The sequence below is a fragment of the Cricetulus griseus genome, chromosome 3 (genome assembly GCF_003668045.3).
Source record: "Cricetulus griseus strain 17A/GY chromosome 3, alternate assembly CriGri-PICRH-1.0, whole genome shotgun sequence".
Lineage (NCBI taxonomy): Eukaryota > Metazoa > Chordata > Mammalia > Rodentia > Cricetidae > Cricetulus > Cricetulus griseus.
In genome coordinates, this window is record NC_048596.1 from 204427650 (window position 1) to 204452783 (window position 25134).

Here is a 25134-nt window from a genome sequence, read left to right on the forward strand (position 1 = left end):
TCAGTGCTGGGAAGGCATGGGCAGGAAGAGCCCTGAAACTTAGAGCCAAATAAATGAGCTCCAGGTTCAGTGAGACCCTGTCTCAAATAATATGATGGAAAACAATTGAGGAAGATACTGGGCGTCAACCTCTGTTGACACACACACACACACACCTACTAATGCTCAGAGATATCACATGCACGCACACACATACATGCACATGATGTGGAGGCCTCAAGTTCATTGCCATCTCCCTAAGAATAAGCATCTCTCAGGAGATAGGTCTCCACTACACCCACCTCTGCCTTGCTGCTTGTCCCTCCAGTTGAGCAGAATGCTCCAGACTTTGAGTGCCAGGAGGAAAAACAAATGCAAGCATTCCCTTCTAACAGATGGGTGTAATGAGTTTAATGAGGAATCTGTATTTGCTTACTAATTTACAGCAATTAAGAACTTACTTCTGACATCTGTAGATGAAAACTACTTCTCTGGCAATGGCAAGATCAGGACTATTTTATGGAATTGCTAATCAGCACAGAATGTACCTCAGTGTCAGGAGGGTGGCTTCCTTAACTCTGAGTTGGTGCCATATTTCTGTGATTCTGTTTGGATCCCTTGAGTACAGAGACACCCCATCCATGATTTGCCATCTCTGTTTAAGAGTTTATTTGCCTCCACTCTATCATGCTGACTGTCTGTTCTGAACGGCTCACCACCCCTCACATCCACACTTGACATCACAGTGAGACATTGCTTAATGATGTGAGGTGTTGCTGGTTGTCGAGGCTGCCTGTTTCCAAGACTGCTTGACAAGTATGCCCCACATCTGTTGCTCCCACCATCACTCTCTTTCTGTTCCAATGTCCCTTTTGCTTTAAGTGACATCCATGTAATATCTGCACTTCAGACTCCATGTTAGGACAAAATAGGCATGGCAAAGTTCGACACCAGAAGAAGTTCTACAAGGAAGGGAATTCACTTGTTTTCTCCCAATCAACATGTTTTCAAAGATAACAGTGTTCAGGAAAGGGGCAATAGCTCAGCTGTGCAAGCATGAAAAGCTGTGTTTGATCCCCAGAACCCATGTATAAGAAGATGTGTGGGTGGTGCACACCTGTGTTCCTGGTCCTGGGGAGTCAAGAGTCAGGAGGTTTGCTCACCTGTGAGCACAGCACAGTTAGATGAGTGTGAGCACTAGGCTCTCTCTCTGCCTGTCTGTCTCTGTCTCTCTGTCTCTGTCTCTGTCTCTGTCTCTCTCTGTCTCTCTCTCTCTCTCTCTCTCTCTCTCTCTCTCTCTCTCTCTCACACACACACACACACACACACACACACACACACACACTGTGATTAGGACAGCTGTCAAAGTGATGGAAACTTCCAGTAGGAAAAAGCTTGATTGAGTGTGGATCACATTATTTCCAGGATCTGAAATATCTGGAAATTAACTTCTTGTGTTTTAATTAGGAATAGAATAATGGCCCCTTTGCATCTCCAGTAATTGGGTGCCAAGCACAGGTGTGAAATTCACTAGCATTTGGGATACTATTTTTGAGCTTAGGCCAGAAAGTAAATTGCTAGGGCTGAGGATGGAGCAGAAGTGAAGTGGCTGAGGGTGGAGGCTAGCATGGCTAACGAACATTTGCTGAGCAGCTATCCTTCTGTAATTGGTGACTTGAATTGTACCTGGTAAGCCAGGATCCTTCCAAACCTTAGGAAATGAATGTCTCCTTGTATGTGACTTGTGAGCGAGCTCCCAGCAGCTCTTGGGTCTCCTTCAGACATCCACACTGGGAACAAAAGTCTCTTGAGCTCAGCAAGGTATGTTCACCAGGCTGTGGGAGACAACCCAATTTCCATGAGGAGTGATTTTTCAGAACAGAGTGTTTTAGTAGATAGTCATCCCCCACCCTCACCCCCCCAAGAAAGAAACAAGCAGTTGAGAAGCAATCTATGGAACATTCTTGACCAAATACTGGTATTCCATGATTTGCTAGGGTATGTAATGGGCATTGATTTTCCAGTTATATCTTCTATAGCAGTGTTTACTGGTGCGCTTTCTTTCAGGCAAGAACTTTGCAGGAACCATCTTTATGAATGATAGTAACAGAATCCCCTTGTACAATAAGCATCTTGTTTCCCTGCTCTTTTGACCAGCCTGTTTTTGCAACAGGCCATATTCATTTGGTTTTAGAAAAAGGGTGGAGTTGTATGTATTTCAGGTCACTTTAGCCAGTTAAAGCAATCACACGTCATTCTCCAGGGTAGGGTAGGAGTAGAGGGTGGGTACATGCAGGTTTGCAGGAGGAAAGCCTAGGGAGTGCACTGCTGGGAGGGTGGTGCATAGACAACCACTTAGTAAGAAGCATGCAAGGTCTGCTCCTAGGCCGGGTTTCTTCAGCCTTGACTCTAAGATACAGCCTAGTTTTGCCCTGCTTCCTTTCCCATGTGTTGCCCCCCCACCCCCGCCAGACCCTCTTTGTATGTGTGTGTGCCTACAGGTATAGTACGCATATGTGTGCATGTGCCTGTCCGTGGAGACCAGAGGTCAACCTAAAGTATCCTCCTCCTCCTCAGTCTCTATCCACCTTGTTTTTGAGACAGAGACCCTTGCCACTCTGACTAGGTTGGCTTACCAGCCAGCCACAGGCATCTACTTTTTTCTACCTCCCAGATTTTGCTGGTTAATTCTGATGTCAACTTGGCAAGGAATTGGGTATTCATGTAGAAACAGCCTCAGTTGAGAAAAAAGATTGCCCTGTTGATTGAGGTGGGGGCCCCAGTTCACTGTGGGTGGTGCCACCCTTTGCCTGGTGATCCCGGATGGTTTAAGAATGCAGGGTGAGCAAGCCATGAAAGCAAGCCAGTAAAGAAGCACTCGTCCAGGACCCTTCCCTGTTTGAGTTCCTGCTCTGACTTCCCTCAGCAGTGGAATGAGACCTAAAAGTTGCAAGTGTGAAGAAACTCTCTCTTTGCCAAGTTGTTTATGGCCATGATGTTGTGCTACACCAACAGAAATCCTAACTAATACACAGATTATAAGCATGTGTCAACATGCTTTCTTTTGCTACATGGGATTTGGAAATCAAACTTGGTGCCTCAGGCTTACATGAAAATTACTAACTGAGCTATCTCCCCAGTCCTTTTGATACTCTGAAACTGTGGGAATGTTCTCATCAAGTTGGAGTCAAGAAACATGAGAGAGCAGACCTATGATAGTCACATTTCAAATCCCTGCTTGTATCGAATCCATAGACATCCTGTTGGACAGAGCAAGTCATCTGGCCATGACCAACACCAGTGAGCTGTATGTTTTCTTTTTCTGCCTAACAGATTAACATGATTTCAGTCATTTCAAACAGCACACATTTGTATTCCATTTCTGTGGGTCTGGAGTTGGGACATGGCTCAGGGTTTCATAGTCTCATAGGACAATGAAGAGGGCAACAAGGCTGGCTATTACATGGAGGCTCTGCTGGGCAAGTCTTGGCCTCCTTGCTTGTCCTTTGCAACTGTGGCACTCAGGGCAGGTAACTCAAGTCCAGAGGTGAGCAGGGTGGATGCCATATTCTTAGGTGATCCTATATGTGCAATCACTTGAATTCAATAATGGTGACCCCATTTTTTGATTAGAAACAAATGTAGGTCCTATCCACACTTGAGGGTGAATTTCAGAAAGGCAGTGCCCCTGAAGGTGAGGGACTTGGGGGGGGGGCAACTTCAAAGTGAGCCCTTCACACATACTTGCTGACTAATGTACTCTGTCAGAGCCACTGGTGACAATCATGGACAGGACCTAGGAAAAGTTATATGCATCCTCATTCTTAGAGGCACTGTATGTAACACAGGGCTTATTTACATCAGAGAATAGCTGGGGAAGAATTAAGTCCAGGCTCAGTTTGAATTGGAAGTAGAGGGTGGATTAGGAGAGCAGGGCTCTAAGGACAAAGTCCACCTGCCAAATTGTTGGTGAACTTCGGTAGCCACCAGACATCCCCTTTGGATACCAGAATTTGTGGATGCCAAAATTCCCTACTTGATGTTGAAAGACATTTGCATAAAAATCTATGAATATATGCCCATATATTTTAAATCCTATCTAGATTTGTAATACCTAATGGTATATGAATACTATGTAACTTATCAGTATGCTTGCTTATATGTGGAATAATGATTTATAAGTTAGTCATGGGTTGGTGAAATGGCTCAGTTCATAAAGGCACTTGGTGTCATGCCAGCAGCCTGAGTGGTGGAAGGAGAAAACCACCTACAAATTCATCTCCAAGCACCGTGCACATACACACAATAAAAGGGCTATGTCTTTTGTACCAACAAGGGTTGTGTTCTTGTGATTTTAATGAGTGGTTTGATAATGTCCCTTTAAAAAAAAAAGTTAAGGGTTGCTAGGCATGGTGGCACATGCCTTTAATCCCAGCACTTGGGAGGTTGAGGCATGTTGATCTCTGAGTTTGAGGCCAGCTTGGTCTACTGAGTGAGTTCTAGGACAACCAGGGCTACACAGAGAAACTCTGTCCCAAAAAAACTAATTAATTAACTAATTAATTAAAAAGTTAAGGGGCTTGGGAGATAGCAAAGTGGTGAAGCACATTGGTTCTTCTTCCAGAGAACCTGGATTCAATTCCCAGCACCCACATGTTACCTCAACCTTCTGTAACTCCAGTCTCAGGAGATCTGGTGCCATACTCTGGCCTCTGTGGGCGTGGTATATACCCATACACACAAAAATATATAGTAAAAGAAATTAAAGTTATGATCTTAACAACTTTCCCTCTCAGTACTTCCTACCCAATGACAGCTGAGCCCAAGGATGAGCCCTATGGAGAACTGACTTCTTCTGTTTCTCAGGACTGTTGTTCAGAGGCCATGGGTCTCACCTTGATGCAGTGGAAATAAATGACTTTGGGGAAGCAAATGGAAAACAGCAGCTGCAGAATATAAAGTAGAGGTAGCTACTGGCTGCCAACTGCCCTTTTGTGTTTGGCTTGTCTTGAATCAAAAAATAAATTAAGTCAATGATTAAATTTAGGGTAAAAACTGTATCTATGATTTCTCTTTAAAAAATGGAAGGGGTTAGACGTGACTGTCTCAGTCCTCACAAGTGGCACATTTACCATATTCTCTAGGATGGCCATTCTCTAGGATGGGGACAGGCATGGCTGTGCAACCTGTGCCCTTACCCTGTATACCAAGAGTGTCCAGTCAGCAGGCCTGCAGAAACTCATTACACGTAGCACAAATGAATTTATCAGCCACCATCAGGGAAACATGCAAGGCCCACCAGAAGGCTCCATGCCATGTGTCCTGTGCCGTCTGCTTTCCATGGGCTTCCAAGTCCCACTGCACCATGCATGCACACTGGGCCAGAATTCTCTGTAGGACAGGACCCAGAATACAGCAGAACAAAACCCACAGCATTACTGAACAAAAACCAATTTTCTTCACATAGTATACACATGTGTGGGTGCGTGTGTTTGCACACACACACACATGCAGACCAGTCATACTACAAAAGCCAGTATTGCAAGAGGAGGCTAAGTGCTAGCATTTGGACCAAAGCTGTCTTTTGTTTGTTTATAGAGAACATTCTAAACCCCCATCATCTCTGTTCAGATCCCCATGATGTGGCCTCTCTGGAAACTGCAATTCCTAGACTCTTCATTAAGACTTCTTTAGTCTCAGTCATCCTTTGAATCTACTTTGATGGTGTTTTTATTTATTCCTCACCGATGTTGGGATGGGGGAGACTAGGAAGCAAAGAAAAAGACCAGTTTTAAATTGGCACCAGCCCTAATCTGGGTTGATTGGGATGTGTAGGGATTAGTCACTATTGCTAATGAATATTTAAATTTCCTTTGGCTTTCTTGGCAAAAGAGGACATCAGAGTTTTCAAAGCCCAGATTTGAATGATTGGCCCATCACAGGCTGGCCTGGGAAACAAGTAAGCTGGTGCAATGGTTTCCTCTCTCAAAGCCAGGTCTTACCTCCATGCTGCCAATGGTTATTCCCAAAGGGCACTTGATGGCCTTCCCATCCTTGAAAATCATCATCAATCATGAAACCATTGCAGCTTGCCTTCAGCCTAAGCCAGGAACGCGCCACTGGTGTAGCTGGTCTAGGGCAAGCTGGTCCAATTCTCTAGAACACAGGCTGAAAGAAAGCAGAGGAGAGACAGGGAAACTGTTTGGGCAGATTGGGAAACCAGGGCCCAGGTGACTTCTAGGGCTGGGGGGAGCTTTTCAGACTGTGGGAGAAGTTGCATGGTTTGAAACAACACATTTACAGACCTATTAACTTTCATGTTCTCAGACTGATCCACCCAAAACATTTGCCACTCAGCCCCTTAAAATGTCAGTTTCCATGCTTGGTGGGTGAAGGGAAGTGCTGCCTTCTCTACCAGGCTTACAGCTCTCCTTACTACAAAAGAAAGTTCAGTGATATGCAAAGTGAATGTGTCATTGTTTAAGCAAGTGGTTTGCTCAAACACCACCTTAACTTGATTTTTCTGTGTTTCTCCTTATACCATGAAAATCACATTTTGCTCATGGCCTTGATGACGTGTAAACAGGAAGCTAATGAATCAGCAATATGATGTCATCCTGTGTATCTTTGAGAACATGCACACATTCACACATATATGTGCATGCATCTACCATACACACACATGCACATCCATATAGTCACAGACACATATATACATGTAATAGTGTTGTGATTATAATTCTGCATGTCGGTAAAGATACACATGTATATTGTGTATTCACATACACAGAGGCAGAAACACATTACATATACCACATACACAAGCACATGACATATATATTTCACACATAAATGTAGGTGCACAGACGACAGGACACACCTACCACCAGACACATACACACATACATGCACAGACATATAATCATATATGAACAGCGAGATACCCACACAGATGTGTATACATTTTGTTGTTGCAGTTCTGCAGAGAGAGCATGCTAGACCAGCACTGTACTACTGATCTACATCTCCAGCACCATTTTAATTTTTTTGGTCTTGATTTTAATTTGAAGCAGGATCTCCCTAAACTGCCCAGGCATGTCTAGAGCTTTTGATCTTCCTACCTCAGCCTCCCGCCCAAATGTTGGAATACATGTATGCTACGACACCTGGCTTAAGAGGTTGAGTCTTGTTGCTGTTTGTTTGTGGGTTAAAGATGATACTTATGGAAGATAATTATCTCTGCTTCATATGTAAAAATACAAGAATGGTGTGCCCCAGGCTAGGGAGCTGGAGGAGCTAGTCTGGACCCTAATTGTTCTGATGTCCAAAGCCACATCTTTCAAACCTTCACTGCCAGCACCTAACCAGATTATAGAAAGGAAGTGAGACTTTGAAAGGTCACTACAAATAAAGGTCTCTCCAAACACAGTTCACCCTCTCAGATCTCTGCTGGAATAGCTGCAGTGAGCCTAAGTTCTGAGAACAAGTGACCATTTCAAATGGTCAGATTGTGTTGTAAAAATTCACTTCCTGTTTCAGTAACATTCCACAGCTAGCTGCCCCCCTCTCCCCCAGCAACTGAGATTTATGGTTACTGTTCTTGAGGGTGCTCACTGCTGCCCCTTCTCTTTTAGCAATCGATCCACTCCTAGCAACCATGACCGGATACAGCGTCTACGGCAAGAGTTCCAGCAAGCCAAGCAGGATGAGGATGTGGAAGACCGGCGCCGTACCTACAGCTTTGAGCAGTCTTGGGTGAGTGTCTGGTTCCTCAGTCCAGCAAAGAGGCTAACAGCTGCCCTGTAAGAGAGGCCCTTGAGCTATGACCTCAGCCCTTTATGAAATAAGACAAGATGGAGCCAAATCCCTCTGACCTTTAGCATTCTGACCTTTCCCTCATTTCCATCTGGGTTTCATCATTGCTAATTTCATTTTATATCTTGTTCCACCATCTGTCCACTGTGTAATAGGTTCAAATAGTCATATGACGAGACACCACCAAAGAATGTCTGCACTCGACTGCATTTGTTATTAGGTTTACTCAGTGCTTTTCCATGGGGCAGAGCCAACGTAAGTTCAGCTCATGCTTATTTGTGTCTGAGACAGAGGTTGGCAATTCCTGGTTCTTTATTCTCTGACCCCCTTGATATTTTTGGTTTTGTTCAGTTTTGTTTTATTGAGCCAGGGTCTCATATAGCTCAGGCTGGCTTCAAACTCGATATATAATCAAGTATAACCTTGAACTCCTGATCTTCCTGCCTCTGCCTCCCAAGTATGGTACTGCATTTGTGCATTATTATGCCAGCTTTCTGTGGTGCTGGGCATCAAACCCAGGACTTCATGCATGCCAGACAAGCACTCTCCCAACTGAGTCACCGTCCCCAACCCTGCCAAATATTTGTCAAATCCCTGTTTATCTGTCTTCACCTGTCATCCATCCTCCATGTAGCCACTCCAGTAATCTCTTCGGAATGAAACTGTGGCTGCTACTCTTTTGTCCTGCATCTGCATCTGTGAGACCTGGTAGCAGTCTTCTAGGAGTAGAAGGACAGGAGCAGAGTTGGTGTTGGAGACAGCGAAGAATCTGAAGGCTCTCTGGGAAGAGAGAGACTGAGTCAGAAAGCTGCTCACATAGGACAATATAGCTCTGGGTATGGGAACTTCCTGTCTTCCTGGTAGCTCAGCCCCCACCAACTGCCTAGAGGACTAGGAATGAAGGAGACATATTTGAAGAGAAGCTCTGTGGTTGAGGTGGTAGAAACCAACAGAATGCCCTACAGTCCTGATGAGGATTCTGGGGTCAGGACACTTTGTCCAGGTAGGGGAATCTGTGCAACTAGAAGATGGATCGCCACGGTGGCTCAAGAGAATGCAAGAATGGCCAAAGCTTCAGAACTATAGTGGGAACAGCCATGCTGTCCTTGCACTTGAGGCACAGAAGCAGATGAAACTAGTGCCCAGATGTTGACAAGTGCCTTCAGAAAAAGTCTGGGAATAAAATACATTTGCACCAGATTTCTGGATGTGGCAGAGGAAGGGTAGTGTTAGAAAAGACTTGAGGACACATGCTCCTTCTTGATCAGAGGAAGGATGAACCTCCCAGCTGAAGGAAAACTGTGAGGTGGCTGGGTGAAGGGAGGGAGGGCTAAGGAAAAGTGAAGATCCTGGAGAGGGCAGCCATGTTCAACTTTGACAAGTATGGGTCTGGAATGTCAGGGTGGTCTTTGGGGCCCTTCTTGGTCCCCAGTACCCAATTCATCCAGTGTACTGTGTGAAGCAGAAGCCTTCAAAGGCTTCTGATTCATGATCATATGGAAGATTGATGGAAGAGGGGGAAAAGCGTGGAAACTGGGTCAGGCTGATAGGCCTCGCCTTAGAATGGCAATTGGCAATGTGAAGGCCATCTTTGCATGGCTATGGGTGTTATACACTGATCCAACACCGAAACACAGGTCTCAAGTTGTCCTCTGCAGCTGTTGGGCTCTTAGACATGCTTTCATTAAGAGGGATCTGATTTATTTTCTGGTAAATTGAGTCATCTCTGTAGCAACAGGGTGGAATTGTGATAATGCACTGGCATTGTTTGGTGTAATTGACTCCATCTATCCCTGAAAGGTTTCCTAAAGGAAGGTTCTTATGTGATATATAGTTAACTACATTTGAAGAGAGAACTGAGGACAGTGGGAAACCTAAGAAGAAAGCAGCCTCCACAGACAGAAGTGGTTGTCACAAACCCTGCTCTAATCTGCCAGCCTCTCATGGTATGACAGTCCCCACACTCTGCCTGAGGAGCACTTCTGGTTCTTAGGGATGTAGCTTTCAGACCAGCATCTTCCCAGCATTCATTTCTGAGTTTATGGCTTGACTCCCCAGACTTCTGGAATGCTCACAATGCCCCATTATCATGCATTAAAGAAGTACAAATCTGTGAAAGAAAGACAGTCCATAAAACTCTGTAGTGAGGGTGATGCACAGAAAGCTACTCTCAGTCCTCCTGCCTCAGCCTCCCATTACAGGTGCTAGGATTACAGGTGTGGCTACCACTCCTGGCTTCTGACTGTTGACATTGCAGCCACATAAAGGAGTTTCAAGTTTGAGGGCAGGTGTCTCCTCAATGCAGGGAATTTGGGAAGATTTTTTATCGAGATCTGAATGAGGAAGTGTCTGTGATTCGGGTGTTTCCCCATTATCTCTTTAATAGGACCAGAGAAAAGACCAGAAAAACCCTGTACTTTAGAAACTTGACTACCAAAGGTCAGAGGTCAAATTACAGTGTGCCAGATGCCATTGAAACTTTAGACAGACAGAGTGGCCTATGTATTATTTCCTGAGATGACAGAACCGCAATTACTTGGATGACAAATTGGTTACCGTAGGCATGGAATAGTTTCCTCAATTGTGGATCAAAAGTTGACCTTTTCCTTTCTTTTTATTTTTCACTTGCAAACAATTGAGAGCTTGCTGAGAATTCTCCCTTTTGCTGATGCCCTAAGTGAGCTTATGCTAACTGTTTTTTTGCTCCGCACAGCAATCCTCACATCAGCTCTCTCTTTCCCCTCGGTGAGAGCTGCTGGCTTCTTCATTCTAACCTCCTCTCATTTCCATTGTCCCTTCCACAGCTAGCAATCTTCTTTCTCCCCACGTGTCTGCTGACCTTGTAGTGTCCTTGTACTCGGAAGGTGTCAGAGCTTGGTCTCACATGTTGGAACTGTCCACACTCATTTTATTTTTAAAGAACCTCAAGTTCATCTTCAGGCTGTATGGGAAACGTAGCCCAGTCAAGCTGAAAGACAGCCAGATGTATGTGTAGCATAGAGTTTCCTAGCCAACAACTTCATCTGCAGGGCTTCCTGTGGCAAAAATGACTGCAGGTAGCCCTACAAACTCATCTATTTTGGAAATGTTCACTGTAAACCCTAGCAGTGTGGAATGCACCTGCTCGTGGGCCTTTGTTCAAGACACTGTCTGGGTTGGAAAGAGCTGTTTGTGGCACAAAAGGCCTTTAGAGGAGCACAGGCCCAGAAAATTCTGAGCTGGAATAGGAGCATATCCTCTCCCAGGTTGAAGAGGAGGAAAAGCTGGTTCTTCCCTGCCCCATGCAGGTGCAGCTTGAACAAAGCAGCACCCCACTTTAACTCTTCCCTAAGGTGACTTAGGACAAGTTACTGAAGAGTAGCTGGGGTGCTCATCATTATGGAGTGCTCTGGCATGGATGGAACTGACAGTTGCTCTAAAGGAATTAAATTGCAGGCTGTACACAAAAGAGTACAGCATACCAATGGAACCTGTCAGACTCCTAGCATTACCCACAAGGAAGTGTGCTAGCTGAGGCAACTGAGAAATGGGATAACAGATTTTAATAGTATTGCTAATTCCTTTCCATGCCTGGTCAGTAGTGACTAGAAGTACTTCAGTCCTTCAAGGAGAAAATTGACCCTGTGCAGTGAGAATGTCCTCATCTTTCCTGAGCTTGCTTTGTTCCTTGAAGGCTTTAAAGGAATAACAAAATCTACCTTTTCCTTCATCTTCCTGGTGTGGGTTTACAATAGTTCTTTCTGTCCTTCTGGAGCCCAGTGCAAGGCAGGGCTATTGTGCATCCCTGTTGCCTTCCCTAGGCCAGGGAATTTGATAAACAGCGGTTTAGTTTTGTTGTCATTGTTTTAGTGACTTGTGAGGCTTCTGCTGCTGTTACTTCCTCCTTGCTTGTTGTCCTTGATTCAGAAAACATCACTTTTATTTAAGCCTCTCAATGGGACCTCAGCTCACACTGCCTGGAGATTGATTCCCTTGGAAATGTCCCCAGAGAGAGCTGTTTTGCAGCAGAGGGGTGGCAGTTCCTCATGGAAAAACCCCTTGCTACAGCAAAGTAGACTCCTTGCTTTGGACTATAACCATACCTGTAGACAAACCTCTGTATACCCATGGGCTATGCTACCTGCAGAGGAGGATGCTGGGTGCTGTGAGCTGCTGATGCTAATGGCCTGCTCTGTAGATCTAGTCCTCGTTCTCAAGGTACTAGGTGCTTCAGATAGGAAAATCTAGTAAACACAAGCACTGATGCGAGAGAATGAATGAAGACAATCCCAGTGTTATGCCAAAGCATGCCTTTAGAAAGATCAGGGGCAACTGGGTGTTCCAAGGACTTTTCAGCCTTTACAGGGGTTCTTAATAGCACTTAAGCTTTTCAGCATTCAGAACCCACAAGAATTTGACAGAATATTGGGGCAGAGGACTGAGACACCAAAATAGACAAAAAGTTGTCTCAGCTATATCACCCTGAAGGCCCCCAGTCTTGTTTGATTGAGGGCTTGAGAGGGTCCCAGTCTGGTTTGTATTTAGAAGGGAGATTGACAGAAGTTAGCTTCACTGTAATTAAAGTTGTAAATGAGGGAACTACAGAAGATAATGACCACTGTTAGCAGTGTCCACAGTTAATCAGAGTGAGTATAATTTACACTCTTTACATGACTTAATTGGATAAAACTTCCTGCTACTTATCAGATCTTTAAATTGTCATTTTAATCTGTTTAGAATCCATATGAGGGTTATGTACATTTCACTTCTAAATAAGGAACCACTATCTTAAAGGGTTATTATTTTTGTCATTATTTTTATCTAAAAACACAAACTGTTATATTTTATTTTTTGTTTTCTGTATGTGCCTTGGGCATATGCAAAATTTAGAAATTTCAGGTAGAATTTATTCATATTCAGGTAGAAAACATAAAACCTCCAAATAAATGGTCTGGTATGTATGTGTGTATACACATATGTATATATATATATATATAATATATATATATATATATATATATATACTTTGACACTATTTTCTTATCTATATGAGGTTAAATGACTGGGTATGTTTTAAGTTATGGAATTTTAAGTTATGTATATAACTCAATTAACAGATTTATTTCTACATTTAGAATCTTTAAAATTTGTAGTATTACCTAGTTCTAATTACTATTGAAACTTTACATTGTGTCTACATGGTCTTATTCATTAGTCTGTTAATTATTTTAGCTATTTTGTTTTGTGTTTTTAGCTTTGTAAAAAAAAAAAATCAAAGAATAATTTCAGTTAGCCCAGAGAAATGCTTACTTGATCCAAATTCGGTGGCCCTCTGTGGGTAGAGTTCTTATATTTTCTTTCACATAGGATGAAACCAGCACTTTCCAGCTTTCTCAGTCCTGAAGTGGTGTCTTTCCAATCATGATAAAGACCAGTATTTTCAAGCTCACTTACAGGAGCACCAGGCATAGTTTTCTCTTGTAGTTTTAAGGAAGAGATTCCATTGTGCTCTGTGATAGTCATGTACTCACCTCTATCTTACAGTATCTTTTGTTATTTTTTTTTCAATTTAAAAGGTCATTTCTTATAACCGATTTCATTACAAACAAGACCTAGGTGTTCTGTAATTTGCAGCTAAAGCAGCTTTACTTCCTTGTCTGAATTCCCAGTGTTGTGACACTTATGCTGGCACACGGATTTTCTGTACAGCTCTTTCTTCTGTGTGTGTTGTATGCAGGTATGAGGCGGTATGTGCTGTATGCAGATAGTGTGTGTGTGTGTGTGTGTGTGTGTGTGTGTGTGTGTGTCAGAGGTCACTGTAGAAATTGCCTGCCTCTATAACTCTCTACCATATGTTTTGAGACAGGATCTATCACTGAACCAGGAGCTAACCGCCCATGGGCTGGCCTGGCTGGCCTGCAGGCCCTGGAGATCTGAACTCAGGTCTTCATGCTGGTGCAACAGGCACTCTATTTATTCTCCCCTCCCACTTTGTTGTTGTTTGAAAACATGAACTCCTCTGTGGGGTAACATGTTATCTCTTCCTCATGCCCTTATTCATGTAATTTTTGATTCAGATACATGGCTCTGCTTCTCAGGTGCCATCCGTGTATGTTGCACTGAGACATGGTTTCTTGCAGAACCTGGAGCTCAATGCTCTGGCTGGCTGGCCAGGGAGACCCCGGGATCCTTTTGTCTCTGTCTCCCCAGTACTAGGATTACAGTCATGTGCAACACATTCAGCTTTGTTGCTGCTGCTGTTGTTGTTGTGGGTCCTGGTTTGGAAGTCATTAGCTCAATTGTCTCCCAAGTTTGGGAGGTTACTTTGTGTGTGCGTGCGTGCGTGCGTGCGTGTATGTGTGTGTGTGTGTGTGTGTGTGTGTGTGTGTGGTGTGTGTGTGTTGTGTGTGCGCGTGTGGCGGGGGTGGGGTGGGGGAGGAATGATTTTATTGACTTGTCGCTGTGACCTAATCATATGTACAATCTCCCCTAAGACACATGATCTATTGGAATCGTCTCTGAAAGATGGTGGTGACTGGCATGCCTGCCATGCCCTTTTGCAGGCTTGAAGAGGGAGAAAGTGAAATATGGATGGCTGGGCTGAAGCTTCTGTCTGATTATAGGAGATGTCAGTCTGTCTGCACCTCAGTCATCGCTTGTGTATGCTGCAGCCCCTGTGCTGATTATCCCTGAACCCCTCGAGGGTGTCAGTAGATCTTTACAACTGACAAGGTTTGAACCGTGTCAGACAGTGCACAGTGGAGGAAACAAAAGCCCTTCAACTTATTTTTTCTCTCTGTCAGAATCAAATTTTCAGGCCGCTCAGAGAAACAACTTAAAAATATACCTGCATTTCTGTAAGATCTTACATTTTCTTTTCATATCTCCACAAGCAGTGTGTCAAAAATCAGCGTGAGCTTCAGGCGCTGGTTACTGAATCCTGGCGTGGAATGCCAAAGCCTTCCTAACAACCTGACATGTGTAGGTAGCTTACAGTGCGTGCAGGGGAAGGAAGCAGGGCACCTTGGGGATGCAATGCAAACCATGCGGTTCTCACTTTATATTTGCCTGTCCAGTGATGCTCCCCAAGGCTCCTGGTGGCAAACCACCACCTAGGAGTTCAGTGGCATCCTGCCTCATGGAAGGGAGAGAAGATACCTACCTTCGTTAATATAGAGGATGCTTTGTGCATAAAAGCAGGGACTCACTGGGGAAATACTCTATCATCTATCTATCTATCTATCTATCTATCTATCCTTCCATATATCATCTATCTACCAACCCCTCTTCTCTCTTGCATGTGTGTTTGTGTACACACACGCACAAGTGTGCACACAAATGCATATGTGTGTGAAGGCATGTGGAGACCAGAAATCAACCTCATATGTCATTCCTTAGGAGGAGCCATCTATTCTTTCTTTTATTTCTCTCCCTCCCTCCCTCCCTCCCTCCCTCCCTCTCTCTCTCCCTCCCTCCCTTCCTCCCTCCCTTCCCCCCTCCCTTCTTTTGTTTGCTGCAAGGTTTCTCACTGAAAGTAGAGTTCACCAATTAGGCTAGACTGGCTGTCACTGAGGCCCACTTGCCCTGGTCTGGGATTACAAGAGCAGATCACCATACTCAGCTTTTAGACAGGTACTGGGGATCCTAATCCAGCTCCTATGCTTCTGCAGCATGCACTTTACCCACTAAGCCCTTTCTCACCCCCTTCAGTGCTCTTCATGCTGAAGATACACAATGTATCGCTTGAACTGCAGGTGCAGCCTCTGACACGCATCTGTCCCAGCTAGTATGGTTGCAACTATCCCCCAGTACAGACTGGGGCACCATAAAGTCTAATCGCTTACCACATTATTTTTGTATTGGAATATTCTTTTAAACGTGTCCTGCTGAGGACATCTGCTTAGAGATGTTTGTCCTGGACATTGCCTCATTATTGCTTACCAGCACATAAGGAGCTTTCTGACAGGAAGAGAACAACTGATGCTGTCGAGTTTCTTTTCAGACAGAAGCCAAACAGAGGGGCTGCTCTTCAGGGGCATGTTAGCTTAACACTCTCCTATGAATGCTAAAGTCATTACTTTACACAGCCATTATTGAGTCATGCCTGCCACTGGCTTTCAGTGCTCAAAGAAAAATCAGTTAGAGCTTTTCCTCAGATAGTCTTCACATGCAGTATGTACATTACACAATGTCACATAGCAAAAAAGAGGCACCAAGATGGATGAATAACAAGACAGGTATCTTGGGGTGCCAACAGCAGCTCAGAAATAAACCATCCCTGGGTGTTCTGGAAAGTTGCCGGCTGTTTTGATCTACACAGCATAGTATATAATTTGATAATCCATTGTGAATGAGAAATACACGCCACACATGACGTGCTAGCCACAGTATGTGGCCAGGTGGAGTGAAGATTGCTCTCAGGTTAGGTTCACATTGGCCGAGTACCACTTCCTGTGACCAAAGGAATGTGTTACTTAAACTGATACACTTAGCATTCATTAGCTGACAGGTCCATGCTGATGGTAAGGGTCCTTGGTCCTCTTTAGCTGACATCCTTGGGGACAGAAGGCCTATTTTTGATCACAGTGTCTCATTTAAATTGATCTTCACATTTCAAAATTGGGCTGTCACTTCATAGTATAGGTGGACACTCCATTGCTAGGACAAAGAGACAACTACTAAATGTTCACCAGCTCACCAAACCTTCAGTCACAGGCCCGTGAACTCCTGCCTTTGTGAGTTATGATAGCAAATTTTTGTTTCATTTTTGTTGTGGTGGTTAGTTGGTTGGTTGGAGACAGAGTCTCAGGTAGTCCAGACTGGCCTCAAAGGCCTCACTATTGAGGGAGACCTTTACCTTCTGATCCTCTCGCCTCTACCCCGCCCCCCCCCCCCCCGAGAGCTGGGATTACAGGAATATTCTACCACATCTACATTGTGCAGTGCAAGAGATAAAACCAGGTCTTCCTGTGTTCTGGGGGAGCATTGTACACCAATCCTGGATTTCTGTCTTAACTTCTAATCCTCTGAGCTTGGTGTTTGATATGTAAGGGATGTCAACTAGTATCTATGTCAGTATTTACTGAATTTCACTAAGAAAGGAACACGAGCAAGCTGACCTCTCCATTTTAAATAATGTACCCAAACCAGTCACAGCTTAAGATGGAGTATGTAAAACTCAGGCAAGTTATAATATGGTTCTTCTCTCAAAGAAACCTGAGTGAGAGGGGAGCTAAGAGGTGCCTCAGTTGGTACAGTGGTTACCTTCATGCACAAAGACTTGGGTTCCATACCCAGTGCCACATAAACCAAGCATGCTGATCCCCGGCTGCATTACATGAGACCTTGTCTCAAAATAATGAGGTAAAATAACAAATAAACTTGACATAGATACACAAAATCATAGAATTTGTAAAATGTTTCAAAATCATTGGATAAGAATCAAAAATTGGACTGGAAAGATGGCTCAGAGGTTAAGAGCACTGGCTGCTCTTTTGGAGGTCCTGAGTTCAATTCCCAGCAACCACATGGTGGCTCACAGCCATCCGTTATGAGATCTGGTGCCCTCTTCTGGTGTGCAGATATACATGGAAGCAGAATGTTGTATACATAATAAATAAGTAAAATCTTGGGAAAAAAAGAATAAAAAATTGGAGGCTTGGCAGTGTAATTCAGGCAGAACATTTGCCCAGCATATGCAGGCATTGGGTTCCATCTCCAGCATTTCAGAAGACCCAGAATTGAAGTGACATCACTTATGGCATGACAAGATAGGTGTCATTCTCTTACTGACAAGCTGTGCATCTCTCCCACAGTCCAGCTCACGGCCAGCGTCACAGAGTGGTCGGCACTCGGTGTCTGTGGAGGTTCAAGTGCAAAGGCAACGGCAGGAGGAACGAGAGAGCTTCCAGCAGGCCCAGCGCCAGTACAGCTCACTGCCAAGGTGAGTTGCCCTCGGAGCTTCAGAAGCAGCCTTCTCAGCTTGGACCAGGGTCACCAAGGAATGGGCAGTGCAGCCATGCTTGGCTTGGGAGGGATACCTCTCACCTGGTAGCAGCATGGTAAAGAATGCAAATGTCTGCACCTGTGCATACCCAAAATGATATCTCACTCTGTCTGAAAAAAGAGAGCATAATCATGTTTTTACTTACCTGACTCCCAGGGTTCTGGGGTGAATGCTGCTGTATGCTCTGTTACAGCAGGATTGAGCCCTCTGTGCATGCACATCTGTGGATAGGCAGTCACAGACCCCATTCTAATTTCCCTCTGTCTCTACTGTCACTCTGCATCGAAGTGCAGAGTCCCAGGGGTGCTTGGATCATTAGCTAACAACCAAGCCAGAGAAGCTTAGGTGTTGGGCTTATGAGGGACCTCTGCTTGGGGTGTCTACTGTGAAAGGACTAGAACTCGGTCACATGATTGGCTGCACACCCACATTGAACTCACTCCCATTTTCTTATCAAAGTCTTCCTCCCAGGAAATGCATAGTGCAGAATACACATATTTAAAAAAGCCCTGCAGGTTTTCAGACTCCTTCAAACAAGTCACTTCTACATGACAGTCATTAGACATTTGTTTTCCCGTCTCAAAAAGAAACGTGAGTTTGAGCAAAACAGTTTGAGGAAGGTGTTTATCTGTGCCTTGGCTGATCCACATGAAAATGAACTTGCTTCAAATTCTGATAAAGGCAAGTGCCTCTAAAGTTCAGTCCATTTCCATGACAGTTTCAGAACTGAACACTCACAGTGTTTAGCCAAGAGGGAATTATAGCAAGCTCCCACCAGCACACAAGGTAGTAATGTGTGAACCAGTTCATTCCGTTGTCTTTTTTCATCTGTGAGGCTGTACAGCCCTTGAAACACTAACTTCCTCTTGCTGTTACATAGAGATTAGCCACTGAAGTCATTTAACCTACATTGGGTAAGAGGCATTGAAGCTTACGTCTACACAAAGTTCTTTGGAAATTTCCCATCTTGCAAATAAATAGCTAAGAAAACTGAAGGAAATGAAATGACTTTCTCAGAGTCACAGTCAGTAAGTCCTTCCAGTGTATTGAAGCCCAGGCATGCAGACATCCTGGAGCCCATAGGGCTTCTCCTGTATTCTTTGCCCTCCCCCCCCAACCCCGTGGTGATATGTGTCTACTGTATGACTGCTCCCCCTTGCAACTCTTCCTCTCACAGGCCACTGCACCCTCATGTCCTCTCCTACCAGGGTTATTGAGTTCACATCTGTTTGTCTCTGTCAAGCCATACTCTGTGTCTCTCTTCATCTTTCTGTCTCCCTCATCTTGGGAGAAGTCCTTGTCTTGGTTCTTTGGCTCAAGCTCCTTACATGGTGATGGAGGCTATTATAATCAGTAGCAAGCAGTTAGTAGCTAGCCAGGGTGTACAGTGAATGCACTCAAAGATGTCCAGGGGTATGCTACAGGTCCAACCAGACCTAGGTGTGACCATGAACAAATCCAGTGGAAGCACATAGGTGGCTGCCATTGATGTGGTCTTTGTTTGAATGGTCCTGGGCACTATGCACAAGGGTTTGTGGAGTGGCCTTCATTGGGCATCAACTCTTGGATTCTAACCCACTTTGTCTCTGCAAGGAAGGGACCATTAATATTGCTCTCCCTACTAATTATTCTCTTTTCCAAAAGGTGGCCATCATCCCTGTCTACCCTAAACCCAGAAGCTAATATTTCACACTGACTTGCTCTCTAGCTCCTGTAAGTCATTTGAAGAGAGCCAGTCCCTTTTCTGATCAATTTACATGTTTGCTGATTTTCCCCCAGCACCTGACACTGTCAGCGACTACATCCCATCTGACAGATGAAGTAGCTTCGGCCTAGAGAACACAGCTCCCCCAGGCTACACAAAGACCTAGTGACAGTCTGGTCACAAGAACACACAGAATCGCATCTCTGTTTTCCTATGCCGGGTGCTTTGATATTTAGTATATTTAGTTTCTAATGTAGGTGTGTGTGTGTGTGTGTGTGTGTGTGTGTGTGTGTTTGTGTGTGTGTGTGTGTATTCCCCATAGCCTATTTCAAACCTCAGGACTTGCTTTATTCTATACTCATTTATCTGAACTTAAGCTACAAAACAGTGCCTCCTCCCACAGTATCTTCTCATCCACCCCTGACAGGTCTCAGCGAATTTTCACAAATGTTAGTGCAGAAAGAACCTGCATTTCTGGGGTGACTACAGTACACCTTTCTATGCAAGGGACATGCAGGACCAGGGAGGAAGGCAGCTATAGTTATCCAGAAGCCATGGATGAAGAGGTGACAATGTAAAACCCCAGGCTTCATGTTGACACTGTCCATCTGTCACTTCTCTGGTCAGATTAGTTTATGACTTTTTATGTGAAGATAATCAGTGCTTCAGGCAAAGAAACTTACTCCATCCCATCTGAGGATTCTGCTGTGGCTCCCATGAGGAAAGACAGATGGGAGCTGCTATTCTTCCCAGTGGCTCATAGAGCCAGTGGTGACATTGAGAGTTTAATTCACTTTTCATCTGTAGTGTCTCCCATCTACAGTCCCAGCCATGTGGAAAATGGGCAGGTTCTACCCTGGACCATATTGCCAACATTCCAGAACATTCAGATGCTGATCTGTCTGTTCCTTTGGGAGGCCTGGTGGCTTCCCACGGTCTCCTAATGAATGTGCAATGCTGTGTGTGCTGATACAAGAGGCCTCGCGTCGCCTACTGCCACCAGATGATTTTCTCACTGATAAATGGAACAATAATAGATTTTCTTTATGAGTGTCCTCTCTCCTCCCTCGTCCATGTTCAAGGAGAAAATTAGGGCATGTCTTCCTTCCTGGCACAAAATTGTTCTGCTTTATCAAAGGCAATCTTATTGCAAATTCATAGAAGTATCTCGAGCCTCGGTAGTAAATTAAAGATGTTTCAGAGTCTTGTTTCCTGAAAACTGCAGCAAGCCCCTTTCAGAAGTGGTGGGACATGAAGATTCTGTGTGGCTTGGGTTTGTCTCCCTACCCCGGGGTGATAGGAAATAGGTTATCTAGTGAGGTGGAATAAATAGTGTTTCCAGACAGGAAGTTGTGCAACCATGACCTGTGCCAGCTACTGACACACAGGACCCCAGAGAGCCAAGGTGAAAATTGAAGGAGCTGCCTGTTGCATTATTTGCTTTGTTGTGTCAGTGATTTGTTTGTTTTTGAGACAGTCTCCTGCCACCCACGCTAGTTTCAGACTTACTGTGTAGATGGAGATGACCTTGAACTTCCAAACCTCCTATCTCTACTTCCCTATTGCTGAAGTAATAGGCATGCACTCTCAGTAGCTGCTGTATGTGGTGCTGGGAATGGAACCCAGGCCTCTTCATGCTAGGCCAGTGCTGTAGCTCCTGAGCCTGGCCCAGCGCTCTGACCGCTGTACTTCCATTCTCATCTGAGCTCACACTGTAATCCATCACATGAGCTTCTTTATGACAGAGTGGCGTCTCAGTCTCTGGAAGATGAGCGTGAACAACATGCACCGGTTTCTGTCATTCTGGTGACAGCTAGGTAAACTGCCCATTGGGTTGTTTAGACTAAGCAGTATCACTAAAGTGAGCAGCAGTTATTACAAAGCTAGATGCTGCCAGGCGCTTGTGTATGCACCCACACTATAGGGGACATGGTCACCCAGAGCAAGAAGGCGCCTCAAGCTTGGAGAAGCACCTGTTTCTAAATAGCTGCTGAGTCTGCATCTGTCTTTTGTTCTGTCAGCATTGGTCACTTAGCTGAAACGAAGGACTTGCTGAGAACAGTCAAGGTTTTTTGTTTCTTTGTTGTTTGTGGTGTGGCTGCATGCACAATGCACGTGTGTGTGGAGGGTGCACATACATGTGTGTGCATATGAAGGCCACAGGATACCCTCAGTCATATTCCTCAGGAACTGTCTACCTTGTTTTGTTTTTGAAATAGGGCCTCTCACTGAGCTGCAGCTCACCAATTAGGTTAGGCTGGCCATCCAGCAAGCCCCATGGGTCTCCTCCCCGCCCCCTCCCAGTGCTGGAATTACAAATGTGTGTTACCCCACACAGCTTTTTACATAGGTACTATGGATTGAAATCAGATCCTTAAGCTTGGGCAGCAAGCAATGTCCATTTTGAGATCTCCAGCCCCCACCATGGTACCTCTTATATAATGGTGATATTTGCTAAAGCCTGGAGATTTATCTCTCTCACCCCTGACTGACTTCTTTGCTTTATTGCTAGGCAAAGCAGGAAGAATGCCAGCTCCATATCACAGGACTCCTGGGAACAGAACTATGCCCCCGGTGAAGGTTTCCAGAGTGCAAAGGAGAACCCCAGGTATTCCAGTTACCAGGGTTCAAGGAACGGCTATCTAGGTGGGCATGGTTTCAATGCCAGGGTCATGCTGGAGACCCAGGAGCTTCTCCGCCAGGAGCAGAGGCGGAAAGAGCAGCAGCTGAAGAAGCAGTCCCCCGCTGATGGAGTCAGGGGGCCCTTCAGGCAAGATGTGCCTCCATCCCCATCTCAGGTGGCCAGGCTAAACAGATTGCAGACACCCGAGAAAGGAAGGCCCTTCTACTCCTGAGCTCAAATGAGGATGGCAGTGCTTCCTGTCATGCAATAAAGGACATTTTCCTATGAAGACTTGTGTTCATGGAGTTTTAAAAGCCTCCGGTGGTACTACAGAACACTTCTGTTGCTGGTATCAGTGCCTTTAAGCAGCACGAGCAAAGAAATGGAAGGCCTTAATGTCTTTGCCACTGCATCTCAGTGTCTATCTCGTGAAAGGATTCCCCTCCTGACAATCCCAAATTCAAGGCATCACCCACCTGCTTCTCTCAGTACCGGAAGCTTCAGCTCTGTGCGTAAGATGCCTATGGATTGGGTGTCAAAGCTTCACCTTAGAGAGTGACCCTGAGGCTGCAGGTGTTGCTGTCCCCTTTCCCTGGGGCTTTCAGCTAGAGTGATATCTCAGTCTCTGGTAGATGAAAGTGAGTGCAAGCATGCACCAGGAACTTCACAGGACTTCGCAGCAGGGTTGCTCCCTGTTCTGGGACTCAGCCTGGGTTTCTTTCTCTTTCCCTGAGTTCCTTGGAGCATGAAGGCTCTGGGGTGGTAGTGAAGCTAAACCATATGCCAGTGGATTTGGCTATCAGGGGGTACTTTCCAACTGCCTTATAACTTCACTACCCGTATCATAATGATTCTAGTCTGTGTTTATAAATACACTTGTTCAGTCACATTCATGACACTTGGGAACAAGGGACATGGGAATGGCCTATTGTGCATGTACCCTGAGGAGGGAAGTGGGAACTGAGGGAAGAGTCTGAGGAGCTGTAGCCAAACTACGCTGTCATCATCGTTTTACTTTATTTGCATTGCAATTGGTTGGCAAGCCAGGCACAGAGTGGGACAAGGAAAAATCAGTCACCATGCATTCTGAAAATTAATCTCAATACAGCTTTGAGGTTGGAGTCAGTATTTGTCTCCTGTCCCCACATGATGTGTCCCTTCCTGGTGAGACCACATTACTAAGTAATTCTGTCATGAAACATAAAACAAATAAAAGAAAAGCCATCCCACTTGAGAACATTTTGATGTCCCAGAAGAGCACTAGGAGTCACGTTTCTGTGCATGCCTATGTCACGAGGCCCTTGACGCTCACTGTTCATCTGTTGGTCTGAACATGTATTGTAAACCAAGGCTGGGTTGCTAAAGTGCCTGCAAATCTCGATGTGAAAAAAAAAAAATCTTGAGAAAAAAGCTCAGAGTACCATGTATTAACAAAAAAGAAAGAAAGGAAAAAAAAAGACATGTATTGATATGCCTATTTTTTTTTTTTTTTTACTGGCACATTGTATTTTTTGTGTAGACTTGTTTTTAGAAAATATGAGAAGTGTCCACAGGCCCCGTGTCTCTTTGCATCCATGTGTAATGCTTTATCTGTTAATGACTCGAAGCAGCAGTGTTTAAGTGGTCTTTCCAATGTAAGTAAGCGCGTGACCTTGGACGGCAGTGGCTTTCTCACAGCCTTCTTAGGCCGTGAGGAACAGCTGTCCCTGTACATATAAGACTTCTAATAAAAGGCATATTTCTTCCTGTTCTCTGAGTGCCTCTAGTTTTCCTGTTGAATCTCTCCTAGCTGTTTTTTAAGTATATTAACAGATGTCTTTTTTCCCCTCATATTTAGTGAGAGTGGAAAGTTTCTTCCTATCTCTGCAAACACTGGATTAAGTGGGGGGAGGGGAGGCTCGTGTTTGACCACCCAAGGAGAGGGGATTCGGGATAGGAAAGACTGGAGCTCCATTTTCTTTCACTCATTTAAATTTTTATATTTTTTATTCGATTAAAATGTATTACGTCATATTCTCCCTCCTTCCTCCAGCCCCACCCATACCCCTCCACTCCCTTTCCAATTCATGGCCTCTTATTTTTTATTATCCTTACATGTATATGTGTATATGAATGCAAACAAATATATAAATGGAGCCATTTATTAATGAGGGTTGTGGAAGACCTGGAGAGCCTGAAGGAGCCCCTGGGAGGGATGGACTGAAGGACTTAAATAAAGGGAGGGCTCATGCAGGACACCACATATGTCCATGACTGCCTTGGTAACCTTGGCCAAAGACTTTTACTGAGATGAGATAGACAGTGAAAGGTGACCAACCCCCACCCCATGGGAATAACTCACTCCCACCCCTACCCCACAGGCAATAACCAACACCCCCCCCCTTGTGGGCTGTGACTACCTCCTAAATGGATGATGTTCTTTTTGTCCCCCATGCATCTGAATAGGACAGCTTCTGATAAGTGATCAAGGAGGTATCATTGTTGTCTTAACCTTGTGGTCTTCCAGCCAGCTCTCCCTATGCCTGTGGTTTCACTTGAAAGTGCCCCTGTTAGCTACACTGTAGCAGGCACAGGCCCACAGTAGAGAGACCTGTGATTCAGTTTGTGCATTTTGATGTGTCTGCCTCATCTTGTGAGTTCTCAGAACACAGACACAGACACACACACAGACACACACACACACACACACACACACACACACACACACACACACACACTACACCATAACCCCCATATGCCACACAAGCACAATCAAAAGCAACCTATAACCAAGCAGCTATGGTGTGGTTCCCACTTTTGTTTGTAGTCACAGGAAAGTAAGTCATTAAAGCCTTGAGGTCCATCTGGGGGTGACAAAAGTCCCCTCCCTTGGAAAACATAATGCAACCAAGATTCAAATATCTGCTGAACACTCCCTCTTTCTATTTTCTTTTATCCTTCCCCTTTGAACAAAGATTACCCCAATGATGATGTGTGAAGTGACGAGATAATCTTTTCTTACCTCAGATATGGTCTTAATAAGAGCCT

At 44.7% G+C, this 25134-nt stretch overlaps 1 protein-coding gene across 11 annotated transcripts in view; it reads left to right on the top strand.

Moving 5' to 3' along the window:
* Pard3 (par-3 family cell polarity regulator) overlaps positions 1-23863 on the top strand; it is a 543701-nt gene extending 519838 nt beyond the window's left edge. For all 11 annotated transcript variants that reach the window (XM_027404768.2, XM_027404778.2, XM_027404773.2 and 8 more), the window contains 3 exons: positions 7614-7734; positions 17589-17716; positions 21997-23863. In XM_027404768.2, the coding sequence (XP_027260569.1) occupies positions 7614-7734; positions 17589-17716; positions 21997-22339 (592 nt within the window). In that variant the 3' untranslated portion in view covers positions 22340-23863. The remainder of the gene's footprint in view (positions 1-7613; positions 7735-17588; positions 17717-21996) is intronic.
* The last annotated feature ends 1271 nt before the right edge of the window (positions 23864-25134 follow it).